The sequence below is a fragment of the Pseudonaja textilis genome, chromosome 3, assembly GCF_049901715.1.
Source record: "Pseudonaja textilis isolate UNSWEBS1 chromosome 3, rPseTex1.2, whole genome shotgun sequence".
NCBI lineage: Eukaryota > Metazoa > Chordata > Lepidosauria > Squamata > Elapidae > Pseudonaja > Pseudonaja textilis.
The window spans coordinates 19,829,141-19,852,780 of NC_141992.1; the positions used below are offsets into that span (position 1 = coordinate 19,829,141).

The 23,640-nt window shown below is 38.1% G+C and overlaps 1 protein-coding gene across 1 annotated transcript in view; it reads left to right on the forward strand.

Moving 5' to 3' along the window:
• Positions 1–23,640, forward strand: part of ATP9A (ATPase phospholipid transporting 9A) — a 107,867-nt gene that overhangs the window by 64,662 nt on the left and 19,565 nt on the right. Inside the window, exons 16-22 of the mRNA XM_026697480.2 lie at positions 3,833–3,925; positions 5,308–5,391; positions 7,515–7,685; positions 14,063–14,161; positions 19,042–19,131; positions 19,737–19,881; positions 23,368–23,432. Of these exons, the coding sequence (XP_026553265.1) occupies positions 3,833–3,925; positions 5,308–5,391; positions 7,515–7,685; positions 14,063–14,161; positions 19,042–19,131; positions 19,737–19,881; positions 23,368–23,432 (747 nt within the window). The remainder of the gene's footprint in view (positions 1–3,832; positions 3,926–5,307; positions 5,392–7,514; positions 7,686–14,062; positions 14,162–19,041; positions 19,132–19,736; positions 19,882–23,367; positions 23,433–23,640) is intronic.

Here is a 23,640-nt window from a genome sequence, read left to right on the forward strand (position 1 = left end):
CCTTCTAACTTCATCCTCTTGAATTGATTACCAAGTTAATCAATTCTTATTGGGTCTTCCAGAAGTGAAGAAAATGCCCATTGAAATTTTTTTTCTGTCATAAGAAAACTCCCAGTTTATAGAGAAAGTTTAGAGAGGCTGATATTTCTGAATCTTCATTTTCCTATATTTTTATTCCTAATTTCCAAATCACAACTACGATGTATTTCCTACATATGCATGCATAAATTGTGACAGGTTTTTTTTTGTTTAAGTGGATGAAAATATTGAGAGATAACATATTGATGTACGTGACATGGAAAAATAGAAAGGGAAAAGGATAGGCTAGTCTCACATACAAGAACACTGTTAGGAATAAGATGTTGGATCGTGTTTGTTTTGCTTATAACTTTGTGGCTGAGTTTTAAAAAGGCCAAATACCTTTTCTAGATTCTCTAGCTGCCTTGCAAATAGTAAAACAATTAGCAATCTCCCTCTCCCTGAGTTTTGTAGCATCTTCTTCTTAAGAGGGGTCTGTTAAAGATTTATCCACTTTCATAGTATCTGATTCCAGAGATCCTGTTATAGCCAACAAGCTAGGCAAATAAGACAGTTGCTGCCTCTTATTGGTAGGGTGGTAGCTGTTTGTTCAACCACAAAAACTTTCCAGTCTCTCTTCTTCTGAGCTGTTGGAATGGAGAATTTTTTTTTTTTTTTTTTGGTTGCAACTCAGAAACTGCTATTGTCATGTATCAAGTGGGAGTTGGGGGCGGGAGGGAAAGGCCTTTGAACCTTGGCCCAAAATCAGACTATGGTGGAAAAAGATGTGGTTGAGAAACAATACAACTGGCAAATCTTTCTGCAGATTTATACTTGTAATCGTGCCATATCATGGGAATGTGCTAACCTCCTACTGAACTTGTTGAGAGGAAATGACTAATGCAAGGAGATAGTTGATATGATATTTATATTGGACAAAAGATCTAAATGCTCATAAAAGTAGTTCTGCGCTGCAGGAAGTGGACTTTCTTGTTAGTTTCCTATCAAAAAGTTATTAAAACATATCTCAACGGTTTCAACATGTAATGCACAAACATTGATCTTAATTTGTGTTGGAAATATTTTAAGGTGTTTTTTTCCCCTGGCACCCTTGGATTTGAAATTGGAAGTTTGCATTGACACATGACTTCATTGTCATGTATCCTTTTGTCAAAGATGACAATAATATGCCACTTCCATATGTAAAAGCCACTGGCATAAATAAGGCTATGGTGTTTACCTTTGTGTTGGTTTCCAGCCTCAAGATATTACAGTACTAAAGAAGATTGTTGGTCAAGTTCATATAAATGTTTTAAAAAATAAAAAGCCAGGCAGGATAAGGGAGGGAAGTCCCCTTAATTCTTTCTTCATCTGAAGAAGGAAATCATCCTCGTTCTTTAATAGGTCTACTCTACAGTAGAGGAATGGAGGAGAGAGATTTTATGTTTGGTGTCAGTGTTAAATCACATACTATTGAGATGTCAGCCATGCTCATCTCTACAGAAGACATGTCTACAAGCACAAGTCTCAACACCAAATTTAGTTTCTTTTCTTTCCAACAGACAAAGAGAACTTAGAGTCTGCATCTACCATTTGGGAGGAATAATGGGCTGGGCAATAATGAGAAGTAGATGGGTCCTATCAGACATTTGATCACGACCAGAATTTTCTCTTTTTCCCCTCCTTGGTTTTGGCTTTTGATTAAACCTAAAACTTACACTGTGTGCCTCCTGCATTTTGTCAAAATTATGGAACTGTGATCACAATATTAGTTATTTGAGGTTGTAAAAAAATGAGATTTGTGGTACCTTGTCCCATTCCAGCTTCTATAAACTTTTAGGGATTTCCAGAACTTTTTTGGCTGGCTATCCTCTTTTCACTCTGTTTATGTTATTGAGTTACTATAATCTTCCTGGATTTGCATCAAGTCTTTTCGATTAACTTCACTGGGTTTGTTTTTTCATCTGGCTGACTGACAATCAGCTTCCATGGATAAGGATGGATTTGAACTGGGTTCTTCAGTTCTTATCTAACATCTTAATCACTGCTCCACAATGGCTCTGGGGGAATCCCGAAGATTTTAGAAGGAAAATGTGTTCGTGGCTGAAAATCATTTGGGGGGAGGGAGAAAGAAAACAAGATCAGTCCAGCTGTAGAACTTGTGCTCAAAAGCTGAGCCTACAGATCTGAACAGTATACATATTCTTTATTTATAGACCAACTAATAAATCTCTCTCTCTCAATATTCCATTTGGATTCAGTGTACTTAATTCCAGATAGGTGAGTATAGGATTACAGCCTTAATCCTGCGATTTAATACTCACCAATTTCAAATGGATTATTTTTTGAAAAAAAGATAATGTACATGTATGTATCTTAAACCTAAATGTGAATTAGTGTAATATTTTATCCTTTGCAAGAGAATAGCTGGAATGAGGAAAAAGCAGTGGCCTTTTTCCCTGCAGAACAGTGGGAACCTGACCTCAGCCTGGGACTTCAGCCAGTAACACCTATCATTAAATAGAATAGAAACAGAAGATGAGAAAATCAACCCGTTCTCTTTTCTTGGTGGAGCTTACATCATCAAATTATGTTTATTTTGTCAGACACATAGAAAATTAACAGGTCAAGCAAAAAGCTAGGGTAGAATTGATTTCCTTGATATGCTAATTTTATATGTGGAGAATTTGGAGTTTGTTTTATGGTGGAACATTCAATCATTGGAGCACTTGCTTCAAGTATAAATTATTAGTGGACATACACAGATTTATTACTTCGTTTGATTGTTAGTATTAGTGGTTAGACACACTGAATTAGAAAGGAGTTCAGAGGCTATTTAGTCCATCCCCCAATGATATTAGAAGTTCATAGCTATTCTGTTCTTCATAAGTGACCACACAGCTGCTAATCTTCAATGATCTTCAATAAAAAGCTTTTCTACTTCCAAAATTATCTTTTCTATTGCCAGACACCTTATATAAACAGAAAATTCCAGCCCTTAGAACAAGTCTTATGTCCTGTAATCTTAACCTGTTACTGTAGGATATATTCTTTGGAGAAACAGAAAATTTATTTCATTTTCTATATGGCAGCCTTGCAAGTAATGGAAGAAAGTTGCAATTTAATTAATTGTTTTTCGGGATAAATGTATCTTAGAAACTGATAATACCTAGACCAAATAGATGTAGATATTAAGGAACAAACAAAATAGTACATAAATGACATAAGCACAGCTATTTAAAAAAAAATAGTTGCATGCGGGTGATCTGATCAAAAGAAGGACCATTATATACTTTGTGGGCAGGGAAGAATAAAAACCTTCCCTGAATGTCCCCTTATTTAAAAATAGAATGATGGTACAATAGTCTTTTTATAAAAGAGACTCTCTGTATCAAACTGACTCCTTCGCATTGTGCAAATTGGGGAGGGAAGAAGATAGCAATTTATAGTAGAAAGCTGTTGTACATTCTTTTAACTTTTGCTTGCTAAGATTCCATGTTGTTCTTCTTGCAATGACACAGAATGTTTCATGGGTGCTCTGACCCTTTTAAAGCCATGTTTTGAACATTACAATTCCATGTTTTGAACATTACAATTTTTTGAATTGTGCTACCTTATATTATTTGGAGACAGCAATTTTCTCTTTGTTGATTTATGGTTCTTCAAGTTAGGCATTTTTAGTATAACACAAAATGACATTAAATTGATGCATTATGAATAGATATCAGTATCTGTACTAAAACAGGTCCCCTGAGATTTTTTTCCCCTTTGTCAAATAATTTCTTTCCTCTTCCCTGTTTTCTCTCTCTTTCAGGATGAATCTACAGGAGAAATAACATTCTACATGAAAGGGGCGGATGTGGTTATGGCAGGCATTGTTCAGTACAATGACTGGCTAGAGGAAGAGGTACAGAACAGCATTTTCAGTGCTGTGACTTATTTTACATTTGCAAGTATGAAATTCTCATTAGAAGTATGAAATTGAATTCAGAGAATGTTTTGAATGCTCCTGATGATATAACTCTGCCTTTCTTAACCTGGCAACCTTCCTATCTGTTGTACTGAAACTTCCATCATTTGCCTGGCTGGCCACCGTGGGGTAGTAGGAATAGTAACCAAATCATTTCAAGGCAAGAAAAGACCATCTGCAAACAGGAGAGGAGAGATGTATGTTCTACTTATAGACAGAAAGGCAAAAGTAGGGCAATGTGTGTGCATAATGGTGAGATGCATATACACATCTTGAATCTGCAAATATATTTCATGCAACTTGCTTATGTAGACTGTCTGTCAGGGTTCCAGTTAACATACCCAATGGAATCAAAACTCCAAGGCAGGCATATTCCTCAAAGTACAGATTTATTTGGCATGTCATATTGGCACATCTGGAGAAAACTAGACTCTGAAGGACCCAAGGTTTTCCCCACCCAAATCAAAATCCCAAAGTTCTTTTCCCCAGGTCACATATCCATCACATGGTCCAATCCTGGCTGGCTTCGGTCCATGCCTCTCCAACAGCTGGTAGAACGTCCTTGGCTTCCACAGGAAAGAATGTTATTTTGGCTACACATCCCCAGCTATCTCTACCTCCCCTATCATATTCCCACAGCTCCAACCAGCCTTGCTGTGGAAGCTCTGAAGATGCTCCCAAAATGGCTTCAGGACGAACGCTGTCCTTATTAGAATAGTCTTTGCAACTTATTCCATCATTTAGCTGTCCCAGCAAAAAATGAAGAAAAATATTTTACGTGGTCCTACATGGGAGAAACCTAAGATTGAAACATTATGCAAAACATGTGGGCATCCATGGGCATCAGTACATCTGTTAATAGTGTGATTATTCTCCAAAATTAAGCTAGAATTTAATTATATTTTTGGTAAAATTTTAGAAGGTTGCTAGATCACATGAGATTCTAGCAAGCTCTACCAAGTTTTTACATTTAAAAAAAAATCCAGATCTCATGTGAGATTTCACCTTAGTTTAGCATTCTCACCAAAAATCAAATAACTTTTTAAGGTAAAATAGTCGAAGTCTTGAGGGATTTGGGGGTTGAAATGATTGTTAGCCTTTGATATAAAACTGTAACCATTATTTTGAAGCTGACTTTTAAACTACAGTAGAATTTTATTACTTGGTCAACAAAACTATAATATTAATATTATGGTGCTATTCCATAATTTTGGAATTTTAAAATTCTGCTCTCTGAAAAGAACAGGGACTATTATTATGCTAATGTTTATTTCCAGTGGCAGATTAGCTTATAAGAATGTATCTGTATTCCTTTATAGTGTGGTAACATGGCAAGAGAAGGATTAAGAGTTCTTGTAGTTGCAAAGAAATCCCTGTCTGAGGAGCAATATCAAGATTTTGAGGTAAGTAAATTGAATATGAAATAAAGCTGAAAATGAATGTCCCATTTACATCTGGAATAAGCAGAGAAGTGCTTAAATACTGTAAACTACTGTGCTTGCTGTTTCCTTTTCTTGGCAAAGATGGAATTGGCCATAGTCCATCATGCATTGGCAACTTCCATTCTTTGAACATTTTGGAAAATGAATGAGTGAGTTGGCTGGATAAAAAATATACCACTTGTATCTTATCATTTTCATTGGATAACCTCATGAACTATTTCTTACCTTTAAAAATTGTAAGTCTTTTCTATATTTAATGCTCAAGCCTTTATCTTCTATAATTCCGCTATCAATATAGCCATTGCCAAGAATTCTGCGAGGAAGTCCATCCACATGGAAGGCATCCAGTATAGAATAGCTAAGATGGCTTACATTGACACAATGTGCTTAATTTGGTTGCTATGCTAACCTATATTCTAGGCACACCTAATATGGATAAACTAATCCAGTGGGCTGGAATTGCAACACACACTCGCTAAACTACCAAAACAGAGGTGGTCTTCAGCAGGTTCTGACCAGTTCTGGAGAACCGGTAGCGGAAATTTTGAGTAGTTTGGAGAACCTGCAAATACTTCCTCTGACTGGAGATTTTAAAGTATCTTTCCCCTGTCACGCCCACCAAGCCACACCCACAGAACCAGTAGTAAAAACATTTGAATCCCACCATTGCACCAAAACACCTAAACAAAGTTAATAGTCTATCTAGGCATGCTGTGCAAGTGCAGTCCCTAGATGTTTAACTGGCCTGGTTAAGTGAGTAGTGCAAAATACTTTATAACACATATATCAAAGAAGGATATAGGCCAAACAGGAGGCATAAATATTTCATAAGAATATTTAAGGATATTTGCTCATGTTGTTTGGCTGTATTACTATTATCTTTCTCATCTTTTCTACTATCTTTTCCTCTAGGTATGTTATGATTACATTACTGTGTTGTTTGAACACTGAGAGCTTAAGCACCAGAGAAAAATTCCTTGTGTGTCCAATCACACTTGGCTAATAAACCTATTCTGCTTTGCTTTGCTTTGCTCTGCTCTACTCTACTCTACTCTATTCTACTCAAGCTTGCATGACAAGGGGAAAGGAATCCATATAATTCCAACCAATTCTAGCTAGCACAGCTAGGGTATGTGTTGTTGCCCAGCATGGAGAACACCTGTTGAGGAAGAACATCTTGCATTGTCTTCTGCTCCACTACCCTTGATGATACTATATAATTTATTCCAGGATGTTGAAGGACAAAGGCTAAAATAAAAATGACTTATGACATGAGGGCTGCTCTGGATGTGCTTCTAGTGTATCTGTGGTAGCCAGCTGGCAGCTCAAGGGCCACATCAAACTTGTGGATGGCAGCCAGTTGACTCACTGTTCTCCCATGTTCTTCTCACAGATAAAGATTCTTGAAATGTGGGCCAGTCTCTTCCCATCTGGCTTTAGGAGAGAGGGGAATACACACACACACACACACACACACACACACACACACACAACCCAACCCATATGTTTCCTGCTCTTTTCCTCCTCTTCCCTAACCTATAAATGTGCTGGCAACTGCAAGTCAAGGAATCTATTTGATTCCACACCTAGTTTTTTTTTTTAAGTAGTAATTGCCCAGTTTTTTAAATGAGGGGGATACTTTTTTTTCCTGCTGGAGCTGCATTTTATTTAATTCTTTGTCTTCTCTGAGCCACCAGGGGGCACAGTTGTGATATAGTAACCTCATGGGAAGGAATGGGGCCAAATTGATTGATCCAAAATTTTCATGTGTCTGTATGCATGCTTTTATTTCATTTAGTTTTGTTGGACACATGAAGAAAGACAAGATAACTCCTAAAACCCTGAAAAGGCTTAATGCACCTGATTTTTATATTTTGGGGTTTTTAAAAGGAGATCAAAAATTATGCTGCTGAATTTTAGCTTTTTGCTGCCAAAACTGAGTAGTACAATCTGGCTTCTTTAAAAATAGAGGTTGGGGCATTGCTGCTGGGAAATTTTGCCTGCTTTTCCTTATCCGGGTACTTTGTGGATACTTAATGAATGAACAAGTAATAAAGGGATGTATCTCTTGTGATCTTCCTTAGGCCCGCTACGTCCAAGCAAAATTAAGTGTCCACGATCGCTCCCTGAAGGTAGCTACAGTGATTGAGAGTCTGGAGATGGAGATGGAGCTTCTCTGCCTGACTGGAGTAGAAGATCAACTACAGGTGGATGTCAGGCCAACTTTGGAAACTCTGAAAAATGCTGGCATTAAGGTATGATTGAATCAAAACCCAAAAGTGTAAGATTCACTGTTTTTTCCTCCAGTCTACTAGTCTATGGCTGAATAAACACGAGATAATTATAATAAGTAAAAACAGATGATTTCCACATCAATAGGAGCACCTTAATAATACTGTCAGTATATAAAGCATTACAGGTAGTCCTTGACTTACGACGAGTCACTTAGCAATCATTCAATGTTACAACAGAACCCCCAAAAGACACAAACCATATTCAGCATTTGGACAGCTGACACTACTTTCACAGTCACATGGATTGCATTTTGGGCATTCAGCAATTGGCCCCCATTTATGGCTGTTTACCGCATCCCATAGTCATATGACCACAATTTACCTTTTTTATCCCAGAAACAGAGGTGGTATTCAGCAGGTTCTGACCAGTTCTGAAGAACCGGTAACAGAAATTTTGAGTAGTTCGGAGAACTGGTAGCAGAATTTTTTTAAAAAAAATTTTATTTGGGTTTTCACAAAAACAAAATACAAATAAAACATCTTTTTTGAAAATAGCATGGTCCCAGGTTATCACTTCTGCATACAGACACAAAACTCACTTTCATGCTCATTTTTATATTCTATTCCATATCTTATTACCATTTTATATTTTCTACATAGTTTTTCCCCTGTTCTAATTTTCTCAACTTTGTTTTAATTATCTCAATTCAAATCATTATATTTATACTTTCGTCTGTCCTGTTACAATTTCACATTATCTTTTCTTATTAAGCAAATTTTTCCCTGTAGTTACCAATTAGAGTATGACACCTTTATATCCTTTAATTTTATCCATTCAAGCTCTTATTTAAGCTTCAATGTATAGCTTTAAGATTATAGCATTCAATATAATACATAACTTCCAATCAAATTCTGCTTGGTACGTTCTTAAAATAGACACTATATTCTTAAAAAGAAAAAATTATATATATATATGTAAATAAAACACATTCCATTCCAATTCAATTCTATCATTAATATGCATTAAAATCTTAACATCTTTAACATTTCTTTTTAGTTGAATATCATACTTCCTTGGGAACACAAACTTTCCATAGTTAATTCTTTTTTTCCATATTTCTCACTTATATTTTTATAAATCATTACTAATAATTAAAAATGTTCCCTTTTAATTCTCTCGATCATTTTAATTCATTTATTTATTAACAAACATCCCACTGCATTATAATAAATATTTTATCCATCATCGTATTTTCTAAAGTTATTTCTATTTGTAATATAACAAAGCTATCTTATGTACCTTTGCAGAATCTCTTTTACAATTACATTTTCACCCATTATCTCTAAACAAACTTATGGTTACAATCCTTATATCTTTTCCCTGTTTCTCCATTTCTTGTTTGTATCTTTTACAACTTCTTTTCCTTGCCTTCTTCCCCCTCTTCTTCTCCCTCCCCTTTTTACCCCCTTGTCTCTCTACTTCTAACTCTCTCATCTGTAATCCCCTCTTCTGTTGCTTTCTAATATTATATTTATCTTTCAAATTGTTCTTCTTTTTGGTTGTTTTTTTTAATCTTAAACCTTTCACTCTCTTTCCCCCCTTTTCTTTTTTCCCCCCACTTAAAATTATTTGATCATTAAAGATAGCTTCATCTTTGTCCCAATCTTCTTGTTCTGCAAGCATTTCTTGTTGCTTCTCATAGTTCCAGATCTCCATTTCTAAGAATTGAAACACAAAACTGGATATTGTGAAGATTTTATTGGGAATGCTTTCTCAATATGGGAGAATCGATTAAGATTACATCCTGGACTTCTGGTTTGAGCTTCTTTGGTGACAGACCGAAACCTCATCTCTCCGAGGCTTCGATCCATGCTCGCCACTGGAGCGCCCCGAGCCGGCTGGTTTTGGGGCTAAACCACCCCGTAGAGGTGGTAAAGAGGGGGGAGACTGCCTGCAGGGTTGAGGAGAGCCGCATCTCTCCTCCCCAGCTAGCCATTACTCCCTTTCCCAAAGGCAGTTGTAGTGGTGGTCAGAAAAGGCCACCACAAAGAAGAACTCAGCTGGAAAAGAAAGTGCAGGAGGAAGATAAGAAGAGAAAGTTTTGGTTGACCGGGTCAAACAGCAAAAGCAACAAATAAGGTACCCTGGAATTTAAACTTAATAACATTGTTCCCAAAGAAGATTTTGAAGCTGCGAAGGAGAGAGAGAAGAGAAAGGATTAGTTTTTTTTTTCTTCCCTTCCTTATACTGACAGTTAAGAGACTTAAGCAAGAAACTGAAAAAAAAATCCACTTTGACATTAATAGGCATCTAAGCTGAAAATAAAAGTCAAAGGGATAATAAAGATTTCTGAACATTTAAAAGTTTTTAAAAGCTGGAAAAGAGAAAAAAAAAGAATAGAAGGGCAGGATCTGGAAAAATGGAGGAGACTGCTTGGAATTAAGGAATGGAACTGTAATTAAAAGGAACTTACAGTGAAATTTTAACAAGATTCCTCAAAGATACATTTTAATGGAAACTTGGTAACAAAATGATAGAACCCCAGGAAGAGAAAGTGGAAAAAAGAAGCAAGTAGAAACAGCCTTGGATTATTTGTAGTACTTGGTGATTTTTGGTTCTTGCATCTAGATGACTAAAATTAACTGGGTGGTTGTTTAAAAGTTTTTAAAATGGTATCACTCTTAGAAGAACTGAAAACGGAACTTAAAAAATGGAAAGAAGACACACAATAAGTTCTTTTGGTTCCGGTAGCAGAAATTTTGAGTAGTTCAGAATACCACTTCTGACTGGCCCTGCCCCCACCTCTTCTCTGCCTCTTGAGTCCCAGCTGATCGGTTGGGTCTTCTTTTGTTGCCCTGCACAGGAGAACGGAGCTGGAAAGTAGGTTAGTGGGGTGGAGAAAGAATGGGAATTTTACAGTATCCTTCCCCTGGAGTGGGGTAGGAATGGAGATTTTGTAGTATCCTTCCCCTGCCATACCCACCAAGCCACACCCACACCCACCTGTAGTAAAAAAAATTGAATCCCACCACTGCCCAGAAACTAGCGTTTACATTTAGTTTCCAACAAAAAATGCCCATTGCAGACACTGCCTTTGTTTAACATCCAAATAAAGACTCACAACCATAATTTTGGACTGAGTTGTGGTTGTAAGTCGAGAACTACCTGTATCAATTAAGTACCTACATTGTTTTACAGAGCCACATCTCAGAATTCTGGTTTGATGTTGCTATGATCTTTGGTAGCATTTCCCCTTCAATTAATGAAATAATTTTTCTGAGCAGAAAGTTCCACTGAAATAGGAACTGTATTCTATTCTGCTTGTAAGCAGCACAATTCAGGGATTGGACAAAGGTGGAATTACAAAGACTTCCCACCACTCTGGATGCTGTTGCTTATCTGACTTTTCTGTTGCACACTTTTCCAGGGTAGTCAGACAAGAGTCAGGATTGCTGTCAGGCAAATACAAATAAAAACAATATAAAGAAATAAACCTGTTTAAAATAACCAAACAGCAGCTGAAATTGTTATCAGTCCCATTAAGAATGTGATTTCAGAGCCTGTTCTTTCTAAAGGCAGAGAGATTGACAGCCCAATACAACTTCCAAGGGAATGGATTTTATTTTATTTATCCCATTGATTAAAAAAAATCCTTTATATCACCAGCAGCATCTAGCTGGTAGCATCTAGCTGACCTTGCTGATTTTTAAAAACTGGCCTTGGTCAGATCTGATTAGATCGGCTGAAAGATTGGCTGAAAAGTAGATTGGGAGGTAGAAGAAGAATACCTGAGAAGAAAGCAATAATAAGCCAAGAAAAATACAAGGATGTTTCATGAAGTTTAAAAAGAATCCAGCTCAAACTGAAAGATGTTTACCTTCTGTATAATTTTATAGTGAGCATTATTAATATAGGAGTACCCTCCTGTTGTGTAGATTCCCAGAATGACTGAGAGTTGGGAGTCTGTCGATTCAGAAAGCACTTGTATTGGAGAGAAAAAAATGTGCCTTAGGAACCACACCATAGCTAGCATTTCCCCATGTCAGGAAAGCAAGCTTTTTAAATTAGTTTATAACTAAGATACCTGTCTCATCCCAAGTAACATGTAGTTCGGCTGCATGCCATGATTTCATGTTTGTCAGCATTACCAAGCAAACTGGACTATCTTGTACAAATTTCAATGTGTATATAGTATAAAGAAAGTCCTGAATTATGTTTCCTGTTGGCTAACATGAAGCCATGTATGATATATAGAATGCTTGTCTGAAACCATGGGACTTTGAATTCCTTCTGAAGGAACAACTTTGGAAAGAATGGCAGCATGAAATTTATTCTTATTTTACAGTTTTCCATGAAGGCCAAGATCTGAACTTTTGTGAAAAAAAGGGAGAATGGTTATGATATCCAAGATGTAGAGAAATACCCAAGGCCATGCTTGTGCTACTTAGAAATGCTCCCCAAACTCTTGGCTTTGTCTGTTGAAAGTGTTCAATTCCTTCCCATATCAATTATAACTCTTCCCAGTGTGAATTCTCATATCCCTTAATAGACTAGACATCTCAGGAAAAGGCATGGCTGCTTTAAAGACTTGGCATCAGGTGGTGCATGAGTGCTCCTTCAAGTTGGCTGGTGAATTCTGGAAGTTGAAGTCCACACGTCAAGCAGCCAAAGTTGAAAAACATTGCCGTATACTATAGAATCATCATAAATTTGCAATTTACAACTGGCAATACAAAACAAAATGTCTAGTAGAATTTATGGCAGGTTACATGATCATATACCATATCACTAGTGCCCATTCCATAAGATGCATTTTCCAACAACAGCAACAATGTCACATTGTGCAATATGCAAAGCAGCCCAATTTTGTTTGATTCCACTGACTATTAAAAAGTTTAATTAGAGACTTATTTTGGTTGCTATGTGAAAATCTCTCTGAAGTTGTCCATGTGGTTATTGTCTTCTCATGATGTACAATGACTCATTGTGTGGATGTGGCAATTTTCTCCATGTCACCACAGACCATTCTGGTTGCATCTTCTTCACACAAACAATTTGTTGCACTAAGACAACTGCCACATGGAGCAGTTTAAAGCTGCCTTTATAGAATATCCATTACTGCATTATTGGCGCCATTTGTCTTAGCTGAAGCTTCCATCTCCAAAAATGGTCAACATTGACTCATGTTTTTGCGAAATATATCTCTTAGATCCCAGTATGATATAAAAAGGTTTTTTTAACAGTTACTTAAAAATTCCATGTAATGTATTTGAAATATGCAATTGTTCAAATTGCTTTTGTCAATTGCATTTAAATAAAACTGCAAAGAATTATGGGATTTGAAAAGACTATTGAGGCCACCATGCCCAAATATCTGCTCAGTGCAGGATTTCAATTATATTTTAATTAAAATCCTGTCCATACTCAGCTTAACCATACCTAATGAATGCTGGGAGATCCTTATGGACAGTATTTCACCACTTAATCCAATGCTCTTACCTTGCAAAGTGTGGTGAAGCCACTGAGGTAGTAGAAGCTGCATACTTTTATTATGGGACTTACTTTCAGATTTGTACTTGTCCTTAGTTTGTCCAACTCTCATATCCGGAAGATAGAGGCTCAAGTTATAATCTACTTGGTATAAAGGTGCAAGTTCCTTCCATTTATTTTTATAGTGCCTAGATGTCAGATAGTTGAAAAAAACTAGGATACATCAGGGAGGATGGGTCTTCTCCAATTTTTCTAATGGTCTCCTACCCCACTGCCAAGAAAAACACATGGGCATGTCTGTGAAATCAGAGGAAGTCATCAATCTTTTGACACAAGGGAGATTTTTGTATTTTTACCTGGTCATCTTTATTAATTTGATCGTTTGATGTGTTAGATTTATATAGCTTTTATCCAGGACCCCAAAGCAGCATAATTAGTATTTCCTCTTCCCCACAACAATAATGCTGTGGGGTAGGTTGATCTGAGAATGATTTCACCCCAGGATTTTCCATAGCTGAAAATACAAACCTGAGTCTCAAGGATCCTGCCTTAACCACTATTGGCTTCTAAATATCTAAAATATAGTACATATATTGATTTTCCTACAAGCTAAACATTTATTAAGTGCCTTTTTATTATTTACCATTATTAATTTACTACATTTGATGCAACCTGCTTTCCTTTCAGAGTTGAATGCAGTTTAAATATGAGCTTCTTCTAATATTATCCCCAGAATATCAGCCTTGTAAGCTGACTTGAGAAAAAGTGGTCCACATAGTGAGCTCCGTGGTTGAGTGGGATCTTGAATCTGAGTCTCCAGGGAGTCTGGTCCAAAGCAAACCATTGCATTATACTGGCTCTTTGTTTCTATTCATGTGAGGTTTTGAATTTTTTTTTTTAATTCTAGGTATGGATGCTCACAGGGGATAAACTGGAAACAGCCACGTGTACAGCTAAGAATGCACATCTGGTAACCAGGTCTCAGGACATTCATATATTTAGACTGGTGAGTAATACAAATAAAACTTAATTTACTTAGCACTTGTCCACAGAGCTTTATTCTGAATTGGGGGAAATAACATCCAGCTTCACTGTGCATGTAGACTACAGCTGAGCATATGATATAAGCCTAACGTTACTGCAAACATCATTGCATATGATGGGTCCTAGTAGCTGGAACTAACATAGAAAAAGAGCTCTTGTTTCCTCCAATTTCTTGCAGGCTCAATTTTATCAGGGTGCTTGGATCTCTGCTGAAAGAAGTTCTTTAACAAGGCAAAATGCTGGGCAGCAATGCATTTTATGAACAAATCAAGAATGTTAAAACGGTTAATTCCTGTTCTGACGGGTTCACACACCCCACCCCCCAAGATGTTACATTTTGGCTTATTTTCCAAATCCGCCCTTCATTGGAGATTTGAAACCAGTGTGAATGTTGTTTTCTTCTGCCTTGTCTTGCAGAACTAATTTATTGCTCATCCTTATTATTCTGTAAAAGGAACTCTGCATCTCTTTGAAAATGCTTTTCTGAGACCTCTTTGCAAAATTTCAGGCTCCAAGATTTTTTGGGGTGAAGCAAGAAAGGCCACTTGCATTTCTGTACCATGACTGTGCAATAAATGTGAGATGGAGTATGACAAACTCTTTGTTCATTTAAGCTAAATTGTCTCAGCCAAAAGGACTGTCCTGAATCATTAAAATAGAGATACAGATCTTTATGCATGCAAAAGATACAGATCTTTATGCATGTCCGTTAGCCCTGTGTTTAACAGTCACTTTCATTTATGAACCGCATTTTCCCTTATGCTATTGACTTTAACTCTTTTAATACAGCAGCATTACATTTCTTAAAGAGCACTTGAAATTACTGATCTTTGTCTTATAAAGTTCTTTCAATGAACCCTCTCTTAAAATTGCCACAAATTCATATAGTGTTGACCGGGATGGAGCAATCTCTTGACAAAGTGTGACCATGGGTTTAAGAATTAAAAGAGTAGGCTATGCAGAAGTATCCCTAGATATGGGTTCCATTCAAAAACCAGATTAGGTGATTTTATTTATTTATTTATTTTTGCTGTAGAGATATGTGGCATACAGCCCCCCACCCAAACAAGCAAGAAGTGAGGTCGTTTTGGATCTGCTGTGCACAAACACACCCTCTGTTTGATGCAGATATACCACATATTCCCTCTGCCAAATCTGAAATATTCTTATCTTCTTTGCATTTGAATACGTTATTCCTTCCTTTACCAAGTAAGAATGCACTGAATTATGTCAGAAAACTGTTTAGGTGAGATTAGTGTCATATTCATAACTCAAATCTCTTCCTAGCATTATATATACTTACCCCCCCCCACAAATTGATCAGTGCTTTTTTTTTTGTAAATTTTATTTGAGTTTTCACATAAAAAAAATACAAATAAAACATCTTTTTTGAAAGTAGCGTAATCCCGGGTTACATTTCTTCATACAGACACAAATTCAATTTCATGTGCATTTTTATGTTCTATTCCATATCTTATTACTGTATTACATTTTCTACATAGCTTCTCCCCTCTTTTAATTTTCTCAATTTTATTTTAATTATCTCATCTCAATTCAAATAATTATATTTATACTTTTTGTCTGTCCTGTTTCAATTTCATATAATCTTTTCTCATTAAACAAAGTTTATCCTGTAGTTGCTGATTGGAGTATAACACCTTTATATCTTTAAATTTTATCCATTTAACTCTTATTTAAGCTTCAATATATACTTTAAAGTTATAACATTCAATATAATATATAACTTCCATTCGGATTCTGCTTGGTACATTCTTAAAATACACACTATATTCTTAAAAAAAAAAGATTATAAATATATGTAATTAAAACAACACATTCCATTCCAATTCAATTCTATCATTAATGTTAATATTCATTAAAATCTTAACTTCTTTAATATTACTTTTCAATTATATATCATACTTCTATGGGAACAGTTATAAGCTTTCCATAATTAATCCCCCCCCTTCACTTATATTTTATAAAACATTAACTAATTAAAATGTTCCCATCCCTTCCTAATTCAATTCTCTCATTTATTTTATTTAATTTATTTTATTAACAAACATTTCACTAGATTACAGTAACTATTTTATCCCTCATTTTAATCATACATTGTTTCCAATTTTCTAAAATTATTTCTATTACTAATATAACAGTACAATCTTATGTACTTTTAAAGAATCCCTTTTTCAGTTAAATTTTCACCCATTATCTCTAAATAGGCCCTGTTTCTCTATATCTTGTTTCTGTCCTCTGTAACTTCTTTTCCTTTCCTTCTTCCCTCTCTTCTTCTCTCTCCCCTTTTTATCCCCTTGTCTCTCTACCTCTGTTTCTCTCTTCTGTATTCCCCTCTTCTGTTGCTTTCCAATATTATACTCATTTTTTGAACTATTTTTCTTTTCGTTGGTTGCTTTTTTAAGTCTTAAATTCTCCATTCTCTTCCCCCCCTTTCCTTTTTCTTCTCCACACAGAATTATTTGTTCATAAAAGATGGCTTCTTCTTTGTCCCAGTCTTCTTGTTTTGCAGACGTTTCTTGTTGTTTCTCATAGTTCCAAATCTTCATTTCTAAGAATTGAAAAACAAAGCCAAAAGAACCCCTCCCTTCTTGTGCATCCTCTTTATACTTTTTAAGTTCTATTTTTAATTCATCCAGAAGTAGTGCCATTGTATAAATTTTTAAACAACCACCCAATTAATTTTAGTCATTCAAACGCAATAACCAAGAATCCAAAGATCACCAAGTAATCCAAATACATGCAAGCTGTTTCTTTTTGCTTTTTTTTTTTCACTTTCTCTTCATGGGGTTCTACTATTTAATTGCCAAGTTTCAGCTGAAATGTATCTTTTAGAAGACTTGTTGAAGTTTTACTGTAGATTCCTTTTAATTCCAGGCAGTCTCCTCCCTTTTTTCTGGATCCTGCCCTTTTATTCTTTTTCTCTCCTTTCCTGCTTATAAAAATTTTTTAGTGTCCAGAAATCTTTATTATCCCTTTGGCATTTTGTTTTATTTTCAGCTTAATTGCCTGTTGATGTCAAAGCGGATTTTTTTTTTCTGATTTCTTATTTAAGTCTCTTAGTTGTTAGTATAGGGAAAGGGAGAGAAGAAAAAAAAAACCAAACCTTTCCCTTTTCACTTTCCTTCACTGCTTCAGAATCTTCTTTGGGAACAATGTTGTTGTTTTTTTAGTTTAAATTCCAGGGTACCTTAGTTGTTGCATTTGCAATTTAACCTGATCAGCTGAAACTTTCACTTCTTATCTTCCTTCTGCACATTCTTTTCCGGTCAAGTTCTTCTTTGAGGTGGCCATTTCTGACCACCAATGCAACTGCCTTCGGGAAAGGGAGTAATGGCCAGCTGAGGAGGAGAGATGTGGCTCTCCTCCACCCTGCTGGCAGTCTCCCCCTTCTTCACCACCTCTACAGGGTGGCTTAACCCCAAAACCAGCCGGCTCGGGGTGCTCCAGCGGCGAGCCCAGACCGAAACCACGCACAATCGCGGATTTCTGTCTGTCGTCGAAGAAGCTCAAACCAGAAGTCCTCAGTACTTTTTTTTTTTTTTTTTCTTCAAGCCATTAATCATTCTTCCATGTTCTGGATAAGATCCACACTAATGTAAGTTGTAGGCATTCAAAATCTGGAACACTTGAGTCACTTGAGTCACCTACAATCCTTGGATCAAATCGCTCCTTTTGGCCGTTTCCTGTGCAACGATCCTAATGAGTTCCTTGATTTTCTGAGGAACTCCAGGAGACAAAGTGCCAGAAAAAGGCCTAGAGTGCTGTTGCAAGAAGACAAAGGGTGAATCTATTTGAGAATGAATAAGAGCCTAGGGATTTCATGGTATCCATAAGAAAGATGAAATGAAATTATTTCTCCAGCTCAACATCCTCAACTAGCTGCCCAGTGGGTGGTGGTTGTTGTTGTTGTTTGCTGTGACTCATTCCTTCTGGGGAGGAGCAAAATGCAGGATTTGTCCTTTGGGGGGAGTCATATCTTCTGCCTGAATAGCAGGCAGCAGCTGTTGTCAGGAAGACTTTCACCCAAATTAATTTAGTGTGTCAGTTGTGCTTGAAATTGAAGGTCCTTACTCCCAGAATTCCTGAGCTAACATGATGGGAGGAGGAATTCTGGAAGTTGAGGTCCACAAGTCTTAAAGCTGTCAAGTGGGTGAGGTGGTAGGTCCTAGATGCAATTCAAGGTCCTGGATATTACTTATAAAGCCCTTCATGGGATAGGACTTTGCTATCTGAGTGTCAACTTATTTCCAGCAGTTTCTGCCGATCTCATGCATTCTGATGTAAGTTGACATCCTCTAGGCCCAACAGGCTATGTGAAGGGAACCAGAAAGCAGGCTTTTTTGTCATGGTGCCTGCTTTCTGAAGCACAATCCCTCATCCCCCAAGATTCATATATTCTTGACCTCACTTAAATGAACTTTTAAAACCTGGGCCAAGGCAATTAATTAGAGTGGATAGTGGTCCCTTGCATTGTCCTGTTAAGTTTCTCCTAATCTTAACTTTTTTTTCCTTTTGGGATTATGTATATTCTTGTTTCTATTGTTTTATTTTCTCACATACACAGAATTATGATAGACTGGGGCAGCCTACATATGAAATAAATTAATAAATAAGAAAGAAAGAAAGAAAGAAAGAAAGAAAGAAAGAAAGAAAGAAAGAAAGAAAGAAAGAAAGAAAGAAAGAAAGAAAGAAAGACCTGCACATACAGAAGTGGCAGGGCTTGGATCAGGGCACCATACCCACCATCTGGCAGATTTGACACCCATCTGACATACAATGAATTCTCTGCTGACACTAAGCTACCCGTTCTCTCCTGTCCAGGTGACCAACCGTGGAGAAGCACATTTGGAACTAAATGCTTTCCGCCGCAAACATGACTGTGCCCTGGTGATTTCTGGGGATTCCTTGGAGGTGAGAGGTGGGCTGGGTATTCAGAGTTTTGCCGCATAAATTCAGTGCCAGAAAAATAAACACAGATGGCTGATGCTTCATTTAATGTCTTTGTAAACTTATTAAGAAAATTTTACAATACCAGTTGTAGATTTCTCCAACATGGAGGAAACTCAAACAGAGGTAGACATGTTACAAGCAACTCAACTTCAGCAGACAAGCAAGCAACTTAGTTTCTCTTTCACTTTAGAGCTGAGCACAGAACAGAGATAAACCACGCCCAGATTCTCTCTTTAAGTTTCAGCCCTCAACTCAGCTCTCATTGGCTGACCTTGTTACTAAGCTCTGTTCCAATTCATAAGTATACTCTGATACTGAGCTCCCAGCCTTTGCATCAGCAGCTTTGGCCAGAAACACACAAATTCCTCCAGTGAACTGTTTCTCACATTGACAACTTTGAGAAGTTGTCCTAGAATTCTTAGCTTTTACCTTAAAGTTGCCAAGACTGAAAAAAAAACACTGATCTAGAAGATCAGGCTCTTACAAGGAACAGGGGTCAGCAAAAGAAAAAAATCTCTGCATCCCATTAACTTTGTTTGTTTGTTTGTTTTTTTCTCATGGAATAGGTATGCTTGAAATACTATGAGTATGAGTTCATGGAACTGGCTTGCCAGTGTCCGGCAGTCATCTGCTGTAGATGTGCCCCAACACAAAAAGCTCAAATTGTACGCTTACTCAAGGAGAGGACTGGGAAGTTGACCTGCGCAGTAGGTATGTGTTAAACCTCATACAGGTGACAACAAGGAACCAAAGATTACACATACTTCATGTAGTATCTTTTAGGCTATTCTTGGGGTATCTATAGATCAGGGTCCCCAAGCCTCAGGCCATGGCCCACCACTGGGCCATGGGCTATTCAGAATTGGGCCACGTGAGGGGCTGACCAGAACGCACTGGTGCAGCTCTGGTGCAGCTTTTGTGAGCAGCAGGCGCTCACACATGCCAACCCACCACTTGTGCAAGTTGAGCTGCACACATGTGCATCAGCCCACCGCCTGCGCAACCCATTCCTCTACCCCACCCGTCAGGCCACCAAGCCACAAAGGTTGGGGACCGCTGCTATAGTTTATTGTTAATTACACTTTTCAAGACTTCAAGAAGAATGTCTAGTTCTCATTTACAATGATCTCATTAAAGGGTCATTTTCTTTCTAGTTTCTGGCCACCAGGGCTGAAGTATCCTATTCATAAGATAAGCTATCAATGGATTGTCCTTCAGTCTTTCAGTTTTTTCTTCTTACTTTTACTTTCCCAGCCTTCCTGCAATCTTTCATAGTAGGGATTCTCTAGCTCAGGGGTCCCCAACCACTGGGCCGTGGACCGGTACCGGTCCGTGGATCATTTGGTACCAGGCCGCAAAGAAAATAAAATAAAAATGGCGGCTTTCTTCGCCTTCGGTGAATGCTGCTGGGATCAGGGATCAAGGACACAAATGAAAGAAGGGGAGGGAGGAAGCAACCAAAGCCTGTCCTGCTCTCCAGCTCAGAGGCTTCGGTTTCCTCCTGCCTCGTTCCTCTCTCAGTCGCTCTCACGCTCCTCCACCAGCCCAGGAAGAAACTACTTCAAAGAAGCCGGCAGGGTGGCTTTTCCTGTTGGCGCAGCTCCTCCAAAGCGCCCGTTCACCCCCACCCCGCCACCCGCGGTTCAGTCCAGTGCTCCGTTCTGCCTGCTTGCCTGCCTTCATTTCTGGTTGTTTCGGAGTAGCTTTGGCTGAGAATAATAACTATTCGCCTCTTTTACTCAGCCGAAGCTGCTCCGAAACAACCAGAAATGAAGGCAGGCAGGCAGAATGGAGCACTGGACTGAACCGCGGGCGGCAGAGTGGGGGTGAACGGGCGCTTCGGAGGAGCTGCGCCAACAGGAAAAGCCACCCTGCCGGCTTCTTTGAAGCAGTTTCTTCCTGGGCTGGTGGAGGAGCGAGAGAGCGACTGAGAGAGGAACGAGGCAGACACCTGAGGGATAAGGCTGAGGGAGGGAGGGAGGGAGACACCTGAGGGATGAGGCTGAGGGAGGGAGGGCTGAGAGGGGGGGCTTCTCAGCCATCCTGCAGGGACTTGTCCTGAGCCTCCCTGAACTTGGTGGTTTGCTGGCAGACGTTTTATTACCCGACTAGGTAACAACATCAGATGTTATCTAGTCAGGTAATGAAGCATCTGCAAGCAAACCACCAAACTCGGACTCCCCCCCCTCCCCCCCTCCTTGAAAAAGTGTCCCCCACCCCGCCGGTCCTTGAAAAAGTGTTTCTGCATGAAACTGGTCCCTGGTACAAAAAAGGTTGGGGACCACTGCTTTAGCTGGATTCTCTAGTTTAGCGTCTTTTTTGTATATTGGTTCATCATCACAGAGAAAAAGCTGTGATTTAAACATTGCACACCTATGGGTTCTCCATTTCTCTGAGGATTTTTAATAAAGGTTAGAGTTTCTGAAGGAAAGCAAGTCCATGGATGTAGCTATGAGGCAGCCCTTTCCATACAAGTGTAATAAGCTGGCACAAAATAAAGAGAGAATTGGAAGGGATCATTGAGTCTAAGCTCCTGATCACTTGCAGAAGAGTAATTAAACCATTCCATCATAACTACAGACATTTTGGTGTTATTGAAAGAGATCATCATGGAGAAAATCTGTGAGATTGCTAAGAGTTGACAGTAATTTGATGGCTCTTAATCAATTGAGTTTACAGGTAGTCCTCAACTTACAATCACAGTTGGGATCAGAATTTCTGTTGGTAAGCAAGGCAGCTGTTAAGTGGGTCATGCCTTATTTTATGAAGTTTTCCCCCACAGTTGTTAAGCAAATCACTGCAATTGTTAAGTGAATCACACATTTATTAAGATAATCCAGTTTCCCCCGTTGACTTTGCTTCTTGGAAGCAGGCTGGGAAGATCACAAATGATGATCACATGACCCTGGGATTCTGTAACCATTGTAAATTGAGAAGGGCTTGAATTTTGATCACATAACCGCAGTCAAAACAGTTGTAAGTACAAGGACCAGTTGTAAAGCACTGTTTTCAGTGCCGTTGTAACTTTGAACAGTTATTAAACCAATGCTACCAATTTCTACAACTGCAGCTCCAGCTCCTTCCCCCAGAATTTGTGGGTTTGAATTTTAGCCACCATGTTTTATTACCTCTGCTTTTCTTGAAAACAGGCACCGTGAAACATGTTCTGCTCTTTTATTTAGTTATTCCGCTTGCTTACTTTACACCTCATGATACTGAGAAGGAAAAAAACATAGCATAGTTAAAATGTGAAAAGAGACGGTAAAACTTATATTGAATGACCTGGAATAATTGTCCAAAGAAATGCTAAACTGCTAGTGATATTAGAATATCCATCTTGCTTTTTTTTTCATCTTATGTTGCGTGTATAATGAAGCTCTGGAATCCATTACTGTAACCATTCAAAAGGATGACACTGCCAGCTAGGAACTCTACAGCTAAAATGATTTGTCTCTTTATGGTTAGCTATAGCAGACCAAGTAAAACCTAAGCAGATCCAGCCTTGGCTAAGCAAGGAGAACTGGAACTGGCTTTCAACCATAAAGAAAATGGCAAAAATGGGGTGTTTTTATGATTCAGTGCTTCCACCATTTGCCCTGTGTGGCTTCCAGATAACTTGTGAACTTAAGCCAGATGTGTTTCAGATGTCTCCATCTCATCCCATGCGGAAAATTTTGTGTTTCTTTGTCTCTCTGAAGGTGTGTGTATGCTTTGTTTCGTTTTTAAGTTCACCTGCTAGTTGAAATTCATTGGCTTGTGATAATGAGCTGTTTCATTCACTAGATGCATCCAGGTAAACTTGAATGTTCATACACCCAACTTGACTCTATGCCCATCACTTGGGCTTGCCCTTGAGGTTATACAAAAGTACTACAACAGTCCTGGAAGCATTCCCATGTTGGAACTGTCCCTTTGCAGCAACACAGTGTACTTTATGCCCAATTAGACTGAAAGTGTTGGTTTTAATACCAGGAGCGGTTCCAAACAGAGCTCATTTTACAGCTGTCTCACATAAATTTACAATGTTGACTCGGGAACAGTTTTCCATTTATAATTCCCCATGTTTCTCATCATGGCTTCTTTTTACCTTGATAAGTCCTGTAAAATGGAAACATACTGCAGAATAGCTAGGAATCGTATTTCATTGCTAGCATTCTAAGCCACTCAACTGAACTTCCTTGATTTTGTGTGTTACAGGTGACGGGGGAAATGATGTCAGTATGATCCAGGAGGCAGACTGTGGTGTTGGCGTCGAAGGAAAGGTAAGCCAAAGCATGATGTTTAATTTGAATGAAACAGTCATAATGATAATGATTTCAGGAGAGAGAGCTTTAGTTCAGTGGGTAGACATAAACTCACAATCAGAGTATCACTAGAGCTGTGGTGGCACAGTGGTTAGAATACAGTACTGCAAGCTACTTCTGCTAGCAGCTGGCTGCAGTTTGGCTGGCTCACCAGGCTGAAGGTTGA